Raw genomic sequence first — 15,650 nt, 5'->3', positions numbered from 1 at the left:
TAAAGGATCTATTTAAGTGTCTCTGTTCTCCTTCAGAGCAATGTAGTGCAAGTTACTGCCTGCAAATTAAATTATACATTTAAAAGTTGGAGTGAGAGCAACAGAACAATGCTTTTCTGTTCACGAAGCCCCTCGGGCACTGCATACAATGCCCCAAATGGCCTTTTCCTGGTTGACTGGATCATATCAGTATCACACAGAGAGTGGTTATGAGTAGCAGGACCAGCCATCAAAAGCCCAGTCACTGGACTGTCCAACACTAAAACAGCAAGCTCTGTTCAGGGAAAAAGGCTGGTCACAGACAGTCCAGGGGAACAAAGTTAAACCAATGAGCCTGTGCAGTCTGCTCTCTTCAAAGCAATGATGCAAACACCAACTACACAGAGACATGTCCATACTCATAGAAAGCCACATGTGGCTGAAATTTTAATAACATTAAGTTCTACATTGTGCCAACTGAAAGTTTGTCATAAATTAACTTATTCAGGGGTTATCAAAAATAGAATGAATCCTGCTAGGTGGCGTTTAGAGAAGCACTATCATTCCCTGGCCCTTTCACATGTATGGTCATTAGTACAGCAACTTCTGATCAAAACATCTTCGACCCCTGAACCCGACGGATAGAATATCCATTCGTGTGTGAGGCCTCCTCCAGCAGTCACTCAGGTCTAGAATTTCTTCAGGAGTAAACACAGGATGTTGCTACAAATAGCAAAGAAAAAGCTCATTGAAGTCGCTGTGGGGTCTACGGTCTGTTAGCAGTTCCCCTCTGACTGTAGTTACAAAATGGTTCAATATATACACAGATTAACTTAAACGGCTGGCCAAAGTGACCAAATAAAGAACGGTTAACAAACAAGCCGAGGCGTTTAGCGTTAACATTATTTTCTGTTGAAAACAGGTGTAATTTTCGATACCTTTAATTTTCTAATTACATATTTACAAAGAAGAAAAACCAAAACTTTCTTACATTCTCTCCACCTTTTAAATCATACTGTAGGCAAGTGAGTTCATAAAAAGTACTTTCACAGAAATGTCAAAACTTGCTAGCTACCTGTCACAGGGGCGAGCAGCAGCGACGGGAGCGAGCGCTCGAGGTGCCGGTTGACAATCGGTTCCACGTGCTCGTTTCTCCCCTTTTCACTGTATTTTTTTCGTGGAAAACTTAACGGTGTCACGTGTTCCACCGTGCCAGAGTTCAACTATCAACAGGGAGGAGTGATTGAAGAAGAGTTGTTTACATGAACTTTGACCTCTGGGAGACACCGACGGTGAGTTGGCCATATTTCTCACATAATTAGTTGTAAAATAAAAATAAACGTATTCCGTACATGTGCTGCTTACCTAGGATCAATACACACCGATACATTCAGTTAGCCTTTTTAAAATGAATACATGTCATAACACCATTTTTTGTCCTTTCCTGGTTTAGAGGCAAATCACTCAGTTCCATCAGATTTTATTAATTTTAAATGAGGATGTACAATTATTACATAATGATCATCAGCCATATGATGTCAGGAAGCAAATCTATGTACAACATAATATAAAAAAGTGCATTTTGTTAACAGAAAGAAAACTTGGGCACACTGAACCTCAAAGAGGGAGGTAAAAGGTGAAGGGAAGCCTCAACTCCACAGGCAGAAATCACACTTGCTTTAAAACAACCATTCTTCATCAATCAACTGTACAATATTTATTTTTATGATCATACAGGGTATTTCACAACATTAACCTTAGAAGATACAACTGTGCTAAGTGATAAAACTTATCAGAAAATCTGTATACTGCATCAGTTTAGTCAACAATGTGTTTAAAGTTCTTCAACAGAGGCCCATACACTACACCCTCGTGATACATTTAAAACACGTTACCCACATACTCTGTTGGCATCCAAGATTAAACAGGACACTCACAAATCAAACTTTGCTACCTTTGTAGTTAAATCTATATGGATTAATTACACAGGCAGGTGCAGGACAGTATAGTAACTGATACATCAGCCAACCGAGTGCATGAGACAAGATGAATGCACCAGACTAACATAAGACAAGACCATTGTTCCACATCAGTTTTAGGCCACATGGCTGCTGTCCATTAGTGTGGGTATGAGGTGGGACTCCAGGTCCAGAAGGCATATAAATGTGCACTGTCAAAGTCAGGGTGAGAAAGGAGGTGGGAGGAGGAGCAACTAGTTTTCCAGCTCTTCTGAAGCCAAAGGAGTAAAAAGCAAGGAACATGGTATTTTCTATTGTGTCCACTGGCAAGCAGAGTTAAACAGGCACTTCTCCCCTTTGTCCCTTTTCCTTCATCTCCCTCTCTTCTCTCATTGTTTGACACACGAGGGCCAGTTGAGGCCTCCACAGGCAGCAGAGACAATAATGTAAATCACCACCTGAAAAAGAGCACAGACAGAGTTCACTTCCTTCACAACTGCTGCACTAAATAAGGCACAGAGAAGCCAAGCTCAATGCACTACTTGTTTTCATCATCTCGGTGTCTGTACTCACAAGGGCAACCAGCACAATGACTAGAGTCAGCTTGAGGTTCTTCATGCACATGGCTCGTGTAAGGTTACGGCTCGTGGTCTTAAATGTGACTGACTGAAGGAGGAGGAGGAGGGGAAAAAAATGTAATCAGTAACAATATCTGTTGTTTAATAGACTGCAGTTGCAGTATATACTTAATGACAAATGTTATGCATCAGAAAATAAGTAGAAGCAACAGAGCCTAATCAGTTGTAGTTAAACTCACTGAATCAACCAGGTTTTCTGTCTTGTCAATCAGCAGCTCCAGCTTTTCTCCTCTCTGAGCTACCAAGTCTGTTAAAAAAAAGAACACTAACAGTGAATTTAGTGTGAATACACATAATACAATACATATGAGTAATTCACTAAACACAGCACATCATGCATTGTAAGTGGGGTGGTCGCTCATGATACAGCACTGCACTCATTTAAGGGCGAAAGTCACAACACACACCAGTCAAACATTACAGGTTTTATCTAACTTGGTTTATTAGAGCTTTAGTCAATGTTTTTCCATCTCAGAGCCTTGTTTATTTATTTATTTATGAATAAATACAAAATGAGGAAATTGAAGAGATGCTCACCTATGTTGCGGACCATGATGCCCTTTAGGTCGTCCACTTGCATCTGAGTCTCAGTGACACGATCGGGTCCACGTGGATCTGAGTGGTGTTTCTGCAAAGAAAAGGAACACGTCACACTTCTTCACGTCTTCTTCCGTTTCTTTTAAACCACAGAAATATTAAGACATCACAGTGCAGTCACAGGAAACGTTGCTTGGTACGTTCAGGCTTTCATCATACACACCATTTGAGCTGCCAGTGTAGAGGAGAACTCGCTGTTCATGGCGTAAGGTAGGGCTGTTTGTGCTCGTGAGCCATATGTTGTCTGGAAACGCTTCTTCACTTCACTGAGGAAGGTGAATGCACGTGACCTCTCAAAGTCCTTTAGAAGATGAGAGTCAAATAGGTTTATAAGAAGTTGCATACAATAAATTGTGGCTGCCTCAAAACCCTATCTCATCTTTAGCAACAGCAGTAATGCTAGGTTTTCTACAATAACACAGGACATGTGTCCATTTCCTACAGTGGCTGGGTGGTTTATATTTATTTTTATACTAATTCAGGTTTTTAAAATACATTCATAACATCTACAAATGGCCTACTGCAAATCCAAACCCCTGACAGAAATATATGACTGTCAAATATATACTTACGTCATCCGTGATGCACAGGTATATGATTCTGTCATGGCAGATGTAATGAAACAGATAGCTAAAAATAAAGCAGAAGGGTTAATCGTTAGATGAGAGGTGTTTTACACAGTAGGGCTGTTTTTCCTACAGTGTTTACAAGGAATGAACTCTGTGGTACTTTATCACATGACACTGCCGTAGTCAGTCACTAACAGGATGTAAACTGCCAACTGGGGATGACACAGGCCGCACACGCCCTTACCTGCCATGGCTGTATGTCAGTTTGTTGTTCTCTGAGGGAATTTTAGCTAAAATCTGCTCAGTAACTTCCAGGAAGTTACCCCCACACCATGCATGCTTGGCAAGAATAGTGGTTCCTCGAGCCACCACAGCAAACAGGATTGCCATGGCAACAGCTGGGTTTTCACCTTTATTACCTCCCTGGAGGTAGAAGAACAAGAAAGGCGACTTGTTACTGCTGAGCTGGGGGGGGAAACCCAAACGATAATGATTAGGGAAGAATAATTCTTGTGAAACAGCCAAAAATAGTTACAGATAACAGGAAGAAGGAAATAAAATGACATGTGAATAGGTGTAACTAAGAAATCCAAATACTGCGATTAGAACGCCGTAGGAAAATTCCCAATCATGAGCAGGGTGTCATGCTAGAGTAAAATGTCAGCTAAAACTAGATGAACCAAAATTTGCGAAACAACAAGCTAGCTAACATTGTTGTTGACCATTAAACCTACATATTAGCGTCAAAAAAGGTAGTTAGCCACTTGACGCCATGTCGGTTGTTTTTAGCTACTGAGCTAACGTACGTAATAGTCACATAACATCATATTCAGTACCTGGATGTCTCAACGACGATTAAAGTGGCTCATTTAGCGCAAAATTCCCACATTTAAAGACGTTTCAGTTGCTAGTTGGCTAATCCTTTTCGAGTGACTTCTGCCTGCTTTGCAAATCGTCCAGACCGGAAACACGTTCAAGCGCGTGCTGGGGAGTGTAGTTCCTATCGCATTTCTGGCTCTACGTGCTTAACGTCGTTGTTTCCCTTTTGGAACTACATTTTTTTTTATCCCCAGTTACATATTACGTAGTTCCATCGTCACGTCTTCGTATAAACAACTTGTTATAGAAGAGGCGCGACTTTCGCCCCTGTTACAGTCTTCCAGGCGACTTGAACGCTAGATAACGCTTTCCCCTGCAGATAGAGATGTGACAAAACTTACCATTGTTAATTGCTGAACAGGTTAGCTTTTATTAAAATAAATATTTATTAGGTAAGTATTAAAAATAACTATTTGTTCAAGTAAACATGTTATGTTATTAAGCATCCAGGCACAACAATAATATAAATTTAAGCCATATTCACGCTGCAGAGTAGCCAAACGACGCGTTTGACAAATATTCTACCAACCACAGAGCTGCGTCACTTTAAATGAAATTTTTTATCTGATAATTTGATAATTTATGGCTACAATCATACATATGTTACCAAAACATTGAGGTAAATTCCAGTCGTATTGAACTTTCCTTTGCCTGTCAAACCAGATTCAGGGCTAATGAGCACAGTACTAAACCTTACTCTGTTGACGGATGCAGTGGGAAAGTGAAGCATGGCCGGGGAAGGAGAAAAGAAAGCAGTACTAGAAATGGTAAAAAGCGAAAATCGTGTGTGGTTTGATGGTGTGCGCGGTTGGATGGGTTCGTCTTTATTTTTCTCCAGGTCGGATCGATTAACTAAAGAAGCAAATGACAGCGATTTGACCGCCTGTGCGCTCCTCACGTGGCAGTGACTAGCAGTAAATAAACTTAACCGGCGTTAATCTAACTTAAGTATACGCTAAAATCTGTCTTTTTGAAGCATTACCAGCACCGGAGACAAACAGTAATTTGGAACACGAGGGTAGCTACTTGTTTAATTTAGATGCGAATTTTTCTCAGTCCACGGCTACCTAACAGTATCTCCACTAGGGGGCAGTAGTTAAACAGTGTTCATGTGCTATGAAGATAAACGCCATAAGTATTTGGAAAGTGATGCATTTTTCTTAATTTTCCTACCTCAGATGATGTGAAATAAAGATGCCAATTAAAAATTAAATATGAAGCTTCAGGTTTAATTCAAGTGGGGGTTAAAAGTATTGCTTTAACTACCTTGGATGGGATAATATGATAAGAGGGGAAGGACCTCATCATCTTTGGTGAAGACAGTGTTGTTGCAGGGGCATGTGTGGATGCCGGTATAACTGGATCATTGGTTTTTATTGATGATGTGAGTGCTGATAGAAGGAGCAGGATGAACTGTGAAGCGTACAGGGAGTACTCTCTGCTCAGATTCAGCCAAAGTGCTTTAGAACTGATAAGACGGTGCTTTCCAGTGCCATAACCCAAAACACAGACGGAAAGGAATCCAAGAGTTTCCTAAAGCAAAGACATGAAATATTCCTGAATGGTCAAATCAGAGCTCAGCCCAGCAGAGCATGGTTTTCAGTTACTGATGAAGACAAAACTGAAAGCAGAGAGAGCCTGCATGCCTCCGCAGCTGTAAAAATGTGGGTTGTCGTGTAAAAATAGCTGCAATTCTTTGATGGTTTTCCATAAAGAAAGCAAAAACTTGAAAATAATGAAGTTAGTGTTTGTACATTTAAAAAAAGACTCTTAAGAGCTAAAAAGTTCCGGCTTCATATTACTCTAAACAACAAACTATTGTTTCTCCTGTTGAGAGTGGATATCCCTAACATGGTCAAGTCAGGCACTTTAAATAAGCTCTAGCTGCTCCAGTGCAGATCTTCACTTTGTGAATGGTGGCCAATCAGATGAAGGCTGGCCTAAAAGAAGGAGGAACGGGGGTAACATTGTGTGTTGTAGATGTTTGATAAAGTTTATGAGGCCTGAGTTTAAAAAAGGCCTGGTTTAAAAATAAGAAAATTTACTGTGACCCAAACAAAGAGTCCAATGAGCAAAATCTGGAGCTGGAAATGTGCACAGTAGGTCCACTTTTGTTGTTAAAACACTTGAATTAAAGCTCCAAGTCCTCCAAGTCACATCTTGATTTTTCTTTTTTCTTTTTCTCTTAAATTTCACATCCACTGTGCTGGCGTACAGAGGCAAAAAAATCAAATAAAATCGAGTCCTTTCTCAAATACTCTTGGACCCAACTGTGCATGTAATCAGTGTCTGTTTCTATTTGCATCTGTAACTCTGTATGTTTTGAATATTTTGGAAGTGCATAATGAGCGTGAGCGGCTCGCCCACTCGCTAATCTCAGAGGAGGAAGCTGGTGTAATGTTTCTCTTCCATGTTGGCTGTGCGATGTTTTAAGAATGGACTTTTTTTGCGTTCTAGGTCCAGGCCGACGGGGCAGATGAGGGCTGTGTGACTTTTGTGCTGCACGACGAGGACCATACGTTAGGGAACTCCCTCAGATACATGATCATGAAGAAGTGAGCGTTTTTGTGTTGCTTTTTTCCCCCTTTGAACTCAGCATGGTCACCGTCGTGTTTTCTTTTTTCTTTTTATATTTCAAATCGCTTCCCACACATGTGGCTTATTTGACATTCAAACTGAAGCTTGATGCCTGTTATCTGTAGTAAGACTCCAGCTAGAAGGGACTTTCCTCGCTTTCCAGCTCATAGACAATAATATGATAATCATTTTATTTTATGACAGTGTTATCAAAAGGAAGCATGTGATTTCTCCCTCTTCCCTGTTTTTGGGGCTCTCTTGTCATCCTGCCAGGAGAGGGTCTGCTAATGTAAAAAAATGTAGTCATTACCAGTCTTTTTTTTTTTTTTAAGTAAAACTCTGAGAATGCTCGCAAACCTCACCTTCATTTCCCCGCTTTTCTCTTTTGCCAGCGCGGATGTGGAGTTTTGTGGCTACACCATCACCCATCCGTCAGAGAGCAAGATCAACTTTCGCATTCAGACACGAGGTGAGAGACGTCTCTGTTAATACACACCGCTCCGTCAAGGCTGTGTTTATTGAGAATAAAGGTTTTCAGGCAGCGTTGCAAGGTAAAAAGGCTGATCACGATATACTGCAAATAATAACACACGCGCCCTAATTTTGAGAGCTACAACCACTTGCACCGTTGCCAAAAAAACAAACAAAATCTGTCACCCGCTTTCACAAAAGATAAGAGCAGCCCTGTCACATGAAAGGACTCGGCGAGACTGAGAAAACAGCTTGTTTTTGTTGTTGAACCAAGTTTCTGGTTGCCTGGAGGTTTCTTTTTTTCTTCACGGCTTCAATACAGCTAGACCCGATTACCTTTGAGGCACAAGGAGAAATAAAAAAATACTCCCCCTCTTTTCCACTACGCTTTCGGGCATCAGATCGCCCTTTGAAATGATCTGTATTTATTTTGGTTGTTAAATTTCTCCACCAAGACCGCAATCACAACGCTGGATTGAGGTCATCCGTGTCAGTTGATAAAAGGGAGCCAGGAGGGCCGCAGCCTTCTTTTCATTTGTTTTTTAATGCCACATCTTTTTTTGGTTAATCGCTTAGATTATCAAAACAAGATAGTCAAGCGCAGCGACATAAAAAATTGACAGCTTGGTTTCAAGAGCAGCCAACAAAAGCATATTCAGTTAACGATCAATGACACAACCCTGAATTGTTTCCTTTTTTTGTGCACTTGCACAGTCGCTCATGACGAACATTCATTTCCCATATCCCGGTTTTGTGTCGCTGTATATTTAGTTTAGCATAAGAAAAAGGGAAATATTCTTTTAACCAGGCCTCAGTTCAGTTTTTCCTTTGACTTTTTCAATCGGGCGTTCTATTCATGTTTTAATGTGATTTTATGTAAAGCTGTCCATGTATTAGTTCCCACTTTTACTATTTCTATTCCAGATTTTGGCACACTTATACAGGGGGGGAGTAATTATTAGATCTCCAGCTGAATATACAAACTTTTTAACAAAGAAATAAACTGTCTCTAATTTTATGGCAGCTTTATTTAAATGGAAAGAGACAGAATATCAACCAAACATCCAGAAAAGAATGCATTACATGAAAGTTATGAGTTGATTTGCTGGTGTTCTAGCTGAGGGAAGGAGGTTCTAGGCCAGAATTTTATGGTACATAGCTTCGCCCACTGGCCACTCATTGCAGTGAAGTCGTCCTGTACCTTTACCAGAAAAACAGCCCCAAATCATAGTTTTTCCACCTCCATGCTTGACTGTGCGGATGGTGTTCTTTGGGTCAAACTCAGCATTTCTCTTCTTTTAAAACACATCAGGTAGAGTTGGTGAAGCCAGAGAGTTAGATGTTTATTTCATCTGAACGCAGGCGTTTCTCCCAAACCTTCTCGGAATCATTTAAATGTTCACTGGCAAACTTAAGACAGGCCTTCTTGAGCAGGGAGAGCTTGTGGGTGCTGCAAGATTTCAATCTACATAGTGTGTTACCAATGGTGTACTTGGGGTCTGTGATCCCAGCTGCCATAAGGTCTTTGAGAAGCTTTAGTTTGGGGCTTATCCACCGTCTTTTTTTTCCTCACCCATGAGGTAAGGTCTTGCACGGAGATTCAAACTGAGGGCGATTGATGGTCATTTTATATTCTCCATTTGTGAATAATTGCACCTTCTCACCAAGCTTGTTCTTGAGGAGGTTGGAATGGAAAAAATTGAAAGTATATGTGTTTTATAGACGTATTAAGATCAAGACGTCTGTAATTGATTGCAGCCAGAATTACGGCTGGGTTGTACCGAGTCAAATTAGGACTGCAGCTATCGATTATTTTAGTAGCAGAGTATTCCTTTGATTAATCCATACATTAATCAAAGGAATCAGATAAAAATAAATAAACATTTTTAAAATGTTTTCTTTTCTATCTTTAAAACTACCTCCTACACATGTGGCTTATTTGACGTACAAAGGGTATGAGTGACGCTTGATGCCTGTTATCTGTAGTAAGACTCTATCTGAAGGGACTTTCCTCGCTTTCCAGCTCATAGACAATAATATGATAAACATTTTATTTTATGACAGTGTTCTCAAAAGGAAGCATGTGATTTGCCTCTCTTTAAAACACCCAAAGGTGTTTTAATATGAACTGCTCATTGCTTTTAGTAGTTTAAGTGCGTACTATATCTGTCAAAAATTACACACTGGCTCTCTTAGATTAGCAGGAAGAGTTCTGACAGTATTGCATCACCTGGATGAGCTAGATTTAGTTTGTGTGTGTGTCTGCATGTTTAAGTGTGCTGGTGAACAAGTGAGTACGTGTGACTGGAATGAGGACACGCGAGCACGTCAGCAATCTCTGTGACAGCGTTTTAGGGCTGCAACGATTCATCGAGTAACTAGATTCTAAAAAAAAAAATCCTGTTTTGTTTACTTCAATGCTTCGTTTAATGTGCAACTGTAACGATCACACGTCGCAGTGTAAACACGAGCGTTTCACCGACTAAAAACAGATGAGCAGTTATAAGAGCGCACATATCAATAAAAACTGTTGCACAAAGTTGTCCCTGTTTATTGTGGCGCCGCAGAAGAACACGGTGAAGAACAAAGAGGCAGAGCTGTTACCTAAATGCCGAGCTCAGGCGAAGTGAAAGTTGGCTCCCATCCATGTTTTAAAAGTCAAACATCTACATTAAAGCTACAGAACTTACATTAAAATATGCAGGTGAACTGTTAACATGGTCTGATATGATGTTTAGATCAGGCAGCTTGCTGAAGGCTGACGGCAGCTGTCCTACTTTCTATCACAGCGATACCTGCAGCAAGCAGGGGTGAGTCTAAGGGGGGGCATGGGGTGTACTAGACCATATTTAAGGCTTTAGTAGCATTATTTAGCGGATTAAGATTAATATTACTATATATTATCTTAATATTATATTACATTATTAAATCTTTTTTCCCCTTGCACCCCATAAGGTCTGTTTTCTGCAGCAGGAAACGTTGCATCAAAGCACAGAGCCAACAGTTCTGAGAATGCTGATATGCTTGCCTGACTTCACTGCAGTCACACAAATGCACTGGTTCACTAGCACACTTAAACACTTAAAAGCGATCAATCAATGGAATAATCAATTACTAAAATAACTGACAGCTGCAGAAACCAGACATTCTGATGGTGTAGATGTTAATAATTCATCTTAATTATTATAAACGTTGTCAAATCCAAAAGTGTCTCAGCATTTTTGGCCCATGCATGTTTTTACTGGGATTAAAAAAAAAAACTGAATACTGATAAAATTTAATTAATATAAAATATATTATCTTAGTATAATATATTTTCAGATTAATCTAATTCTGCAAAATAATGTTACTAAAGCCCTGAAATAAATATGGTGTAGACTTTAGACTCACTCCTACTTGTTGCAGGTATTGCTGCCATATAAAATAGGATGGTTGTTGTGTTATCAGTCTGTTGAAAAACTGCATTTTTCTTCGCACAGGTGCTCCTAGCTCCTACGTTTCTATTGAAGGTCTTTTTTAAATTGCAGATGTGGGCGAAACACTCAGAACACCCTAGATCAAAGACTTATTACACATGCAAATCCATTTATAACTTGGATGTCTTCAGTATCTCCATTAAAATGAAATTACGATAAAATTAGAGACTGTTTATTTCTTTGGAAGTGAACAAACATAATAATCCCAGCAGGTCATCAAATGATTATTTTCTCAACTGTGTGTAACTCTGAAACAAGCTTTTTCTAGCTCCTCTTCCTTTAAGGCACGCCTACCTTTAGCTTTCTTCTGATTGGCCACCCATTGCAAACAAAAGAATTAAACGAGGAGAGTTTTTTAAGCTCATAGCAAGAGCTGTGCACCTGAGAAAACCTGTCAAAGACTCAAGAGCACAAAACGACTTTTGGCTTACAGCGATTGCTGGTACATACACGAACCTCATTATTTAGAACATGAGTATCCACCACTGTAAAAGTATATATAACAGAAAATAAGGAACAGCACAGTCAGTCCCCCATATGGTAAATATCCTACAAGGATCAGGTCATGTGACTGTGGGGGAAATGTCCAGGATTCCTTGGTTTTCTTTAGCCCTCGAGTAGTTCTCGCAAAGCTTCGAGGCGTGTTTGGGCTCGTTATTTCTGCAGCAGGATGAATCTTTCCCCACCGAGATGCCGACCAGAGCGCGTAGCGTGCCTACAAGCCATCGTCGGTGAGGGTGCAGTCAGTTCGTTGGCAGAGTTTCTCTGTAGCGCTCACGATGCGTCGCTTGCAAGTGTGGCGTTTGTTTCAACACTTGAAATATCAAATTGGGCAAGACAAAACGATTCCACGTTGCAAATGTGGTTGATGCGTGCTTCTCATCTCTTAACAACGCCGGTGACCCTTGTCATTAATAAATTTGTGCAGAGCGTCCGCTTTTGCGCTCATCATGGGCGCACGATGACTCACAGCGCTAAATGAAACCCAGAGACGAGTGGCTAACAGAGTGCCTACATCTTCTGCGGTTGTTTTTGTTCTGTTTGTGCTGTCGGTGGTGGTTTTCGTCAGAAGTATCTGCTATCTGCTTCAGGGGGAATTCCAGCCGCAGAGCCGCTGCGGAGAGGCCTGAACGAGCTCAGCGATGTTTGTCAACATGTTCTCAACACATTTCAGGTAAGCATGTGTGACTGTTCTGTACACAACATGTGTCTTACATAGAAAAATGACCCGGGGTGCGTTCCAGAAAACAGGTTTGATAAACTCTGAGAATCACCTTGAACTCTTTATTCTGAGACAGGAAACTCTGAGTTTGTGGTTTCAGCACAGCTGGTCAGAATTGGTTTAATCAGCTCTAATTTAAGCGTGTGCGTGGGGAATGGGGGGAAAAAGCCATCATCAGTGGAGGGCAGATATCTTATTTTCACTATTGTGACGGCTCAAGTATAAATGCACGGTCCCTTTGGACCACAGCGATTATCTCGTAAAACACGAGTGGAGATGTCATTCAACATCATCCAGTCAATCATCATTTACGCATCCTAAATTTCCCTTAATAGATGATAGAGCTGGAATCTTGCAGAAATCCCAGCCTACGGTTATGTCTGCATGTTATCTCCTGATTAACTAAATCAACCACAGTGCCATGAGTGCAATCTCCTCGCTAACTTTATTAGTCTAATTTCATTATAAACAAGCATGCACCTGCCTATACTCATATGATTTCTGAAAATAGAACTTCTATCGACTTGTGATTCGAGCACATAAATGACTGAGGAATAAGTGCTTGAGGCCTCGTGTCATGAGCAGTAAATTCCACAGTTATGGAATCATTTCTTTTTTTCCATTTTGATGAGAGAGGAGGCTTCATGTCCAGCTCGGTCTGGGTGGAGCTGCTCCTGCTACTATACACTGAAGCTGTCGCTGAATGTGCCTGCCAGTGATTGGTCAGAACACAGAGACCTAAATTATACCATTAAAAGCATTTAGAGTGGACAGTACTGGACTGATAGGGCAGCGGTGCAGTGATTAGTGCTGTCCCCTCACAGCAGCGAGGTCCTGGGTCTGACCCCGCTGATAGTGACCCGGCTTTTCTTTGTGGAGTTTGCATGGGTTCCTCCAGAGTCCAAAAACATGCATATTAGGCCACTTAGGGATTCTAAATTGGTGTGAATATCACTGTAAATTGTTCTTTATGTCTTCGTATTGGCTCTACAATAGCCTGCTAACCTGCCAGAGTTTCAGGGTATAGCTGGGATAGGCTCTACTCCCTCCACAACCCTGCATTGGACAAAAGGTTGTGAAAATTGATGGATGGAAGCTGGTTATTGGTTGTTGAGCTGTGGAAGTTTCAGCTTGACCTTTTTGGCTACCTGTTGAAACAAATGCAGCAACACTGTCAACTTCATGCATGCTGAACACCAACTTGTCCAGTTTCCATGAGACTGGACAAGTTGAAGTTCTGAAAACTTGGTTGTTTTTTTTTTCTTTCCATTTGTTTTCATATGTTCTTTGTTCCTCCACACAACATAAAAGATTTACTAACACCCACGCAAATTGGTTTTGGCGTTAAAAAATGCACTGTGGTATTTACAAAGAGAGCACAGACTGCACGTAAGAGGTGGGACCTCAAAGACTTTTATGACTGATCTCTGGGAGTTCCTTTATCACAGTGCAAAATATAGAGAGGAGAATATTCAAACCAAGCGTGCAAACTGCACTGTGTATATTCTGTATATATGGTATTCATTTATTTTGTTTTGCTTGACTTTCTTCAGCACTGATGTGGGACAGTATTTTAATTTTGTTGTACTATTCTAATGAGAAAAAGGATGAAATAACTAAAGGCACAGTCAAATCCATTTTTTCTTTTTAAAAAAAAATTATTTCAAAGGTTTTTTGTTTTGTTTTGTTTTTTTGCTTACCACCAATAAGTAAAAAATACAAAGGCAATTGGTGTGTTAGTCTTGTGTGCTGTGCAGGGAGGATCATCAGCTCGTGTTAGCAGCTGCCAACAATTTCTTCCTACCGCAGGGTCTCTTCCCATCACAGGAGTCCTGCGGAGAAGCTGACCTGGTGCTCTCATTTCTAAACTGGCGAAAGCAACAAGAAGCCAACCTGAATTTCCATGCACGTAACAGGACAGAGAAAGAAACCCTGGGCGTTCTAGCAAACAGTAATTTTAAGTGAAAGGACAGTCAGCTGACTTTAATTAAATGTGACACTCCCACATGCTGCCTGAAATCCACCTCTGACTTGGACGTTCTTTAAATTTGTTCCAGGCAAGAGTTAATGAGTTCAAAGAAAGACAGGAGCAACCCATGGAATGAACGGCGTTTGGCACGAGGGACAGCGGGGGAGTCGGAGACACCAGTTCTGCATCCACACCGTGAAAATGAGTTACCTGGACATTTCTACTTTTTTTTTTTTCCGTATTATTTAAATATACATACTGGGAAGCAGGAGGAATGGCAAGTTCTCCGATTCCTGAGCACAGTCTGTATCAGTTTCAAACATCTGTGCAGCTTTTGTATTTGTAGTATTTTCAAATTGATTAATGATGATAAATGTGAATACGTTTTGTGTTTATCATTCCCTGAATGCTGGAATGATGAGTGAAACAAATATAAAACATTAAACTCCTCAAGCAAAGACTTTGATTTTTCCTTTTTTAAGCCATGGATTTCGCATTATTATTATTTTTTTTCCTTCATAGGGAGACGGTTTTCACGGATGTCCAGATCTAAATGTTGTCTCTCCCTAGATTGCTCTCATCTGTCCTTTGAAGCTGTGTTTGACGAATGTCCTTATTAGAAGAAGAATGTGGTGTGAAGGATTGCGCGCAGTGCCAAGAGGGGAAAATATGAGGGGAGTGAAGTGTGAATAACAAGGTTGAAGTTATTTGAGGTTAATCGCATCTCTTCATCAGTCACATGTTCAAGCAAGGCGCGCTCTTCGAGTATGGAAAAGAGTTTGAGGAAAAACAACAACCAGCTGTGACAAAATATATACGCAGTGTGAGAAACAAGGTGTGGAGTAATGCTGTTTCAGGACTGCAGGCATCGTGAGAATGAATTACAATTGTTAGATAATTGCTGTAAATGTCAGAATTTGTCACAAATTTGCTAACATAACCAAAGTACCACAAGTCACCAGAAAAGCATTTGTGAATTTTTGCTAATGAACTTACGAGAATGTGTTGTGCCATCTTTCTAAAAGTTGCATGACTGCATGAGCCACATTAAGTACCATTGATGTGACCACCAGAGACCACAGTGTCACTGACGTTCAGGGGTTTTGAGTATTAATGGGCCAAATCATCACTGGAAAACATAAAGTGAGCAGGATCTGAATGAAACTTTTTCCATCTTCAAAGCAGCAATCAAAGTAATTACCAAAGAGTGACAAGGATACCACTGATTGACAGATGAGCGGTTGGTAAACACGTTAGACCAAAGATATCAAACTTATTGTACACTGTATGCGTCATACAGCTCAGTTAAAGCTTA

General features: G+C 40.5%; 2 protein-coding genes across 4 annotated transcripts; one reads left to right on the top strand and one right to left on the bottom strand.

The window, feature by feature from the left end:
* Nucleotides 1–1,443: 1,443 nt before the first annotated feature.
* Nucleotides 1,444–4,720, bottom strand: sybl1 (synaptobrevin-like 1). Of its 2 annotated transcripts, none has more exons than XM_063499326.1 (8): nt 4,578–4,720; nt 3,986–4,206; nt 3,745–3,802; nt 3,336–3,473; nt 3,113–3,203; nt 2,755–2,822; nt 2,511–2,603; nt 1,444–2,395 (listed from the first exon to the last, which is right to left on the bottom strand). In XM_063499326.1, exons 2-8 carry the CDS (start codon nt 4,129–4,131, stop codon nt 2,327–2,329), a joined length of 663 nt encoding a protein of 220 aa, XP_063355396.1. In that variant the 5' UTR covers nt 4,132–4,206; nt 4,578–4,720; the 3' UTR covers nt 1,444–2,326. The 2 variants fall into 2 exon arrangements, with proteins under 2 accessions (XP_063355396.1, XP_063355388.1); XM_063499318.1 differs by having other exon boundaries at nt 3,986–4,164; nt 4,578–4,719.
* Nucleotides 4,721–5,296: 576 nt separating this feature from the next.
* polr1d (RNA polymerase I and III subunit D) lies at nt 5,297–14,782 on the top strand. 2 transcript variants are annotated; one of them, XM_063487853.1, is made up of 5 exons: nt 5,297–5,387; nt 7,078–7,175; nt 7,590–7,666; nt 12,236–12,318; nt 14,424–14,782. In XM_063487853.1, the coding sequence occupies exons 1-5, from the start codon at nt 5,349–5,351 to the stop codon at nt 14,469–14,471; spliced, it is 345 nt and encodes a 114-aa protein (XP_063343923.1). In that variant the 5' UTR covers nt 5,297–5,348; the 3' UTR covers nt 14,472–14,782. The 2 variants fall into 2 exon arrangements, with proteins under 2 accessions (XP_063343923.1, XP_063343914.1); XM_063487844.1 differs by lacking the exon at nt 14,424–14,782 and adding an exon at nt 14,176–14,414.
* Nucleotides 14,783–15,650: the final 868 nt, after the last annotated feature.

The sequence above is a fragment of the Pelmatolapia mariae genome, linkage group LG2 (assembly GCF_036321145.2).
Source record: "Pelmatolapia mariae isolate MD_Pm_ZW linkage group LG2, Pm_UMD_F_2, whole genome shotgun sequence".
In the NCBI taxonomy this organism is placed as follows: domain Eukaryota; kingdom Metazoa; phylum Chordata; class Actinopteri; order Cichliformes; family Cichlidae; genus Pelmatolapia; species Pelmatolapia mariae.
This window is presented reverse-complemented; position numbering and strand designations above follow the sequence as displayed.

What these genes read in the sequence shown, in the direction of transcription:
- sybl1 (XM_063499326.1), bottom strand. Translation starts at nt 4,131, where the DNA reads ATGGCAATCCTGTTTGCTGTGGTGGCTCGAGGAACCACTATTCTTGCC. An exon ending in CATCATGGTCCGCAACATAG is followed by an intron (nt 2,823 to 3,112) that starts GTGAGCATCTCT and finishes TTTTTTTAACAG; the next exon opens with ACTTGGTAGCTCAGAGAGGA. An exon ending in TCATTGTGCTGGTTGCCCTT is followed by an intron (nt 2,396 to 2,510) that starts GTGAGTACAGAC and finishes GCTCTTTTTCAG; the next exon opens with GTGGTGATTTACATTATTGT.
- polr1d (XM_063487844.1), top strand. Translation starts at nt 5,349, where the DNA reads ATGGCCGGGGAAGGAGAAAAGAAAGCAGTACTAGAAATG. An exon ending in AGAAAGCAGTACTAGAAATG is followed by an intron (nt 5,388 to 7,077) that starts GTAAAAAGCGAA and finishes TTTGCGTTCTAG; the next exon opens with GTCCAGGCCGACGGGGCAGA. An exon ending in CTTTCGCATTCAGACACGAG is followed by an intron (nt 7,667 to 12,235) that starts GTGAGAGACGTC and finishes TATCTGCTTCAG; the next exon opens with GGGGAATTCCAGCCGCAGAG.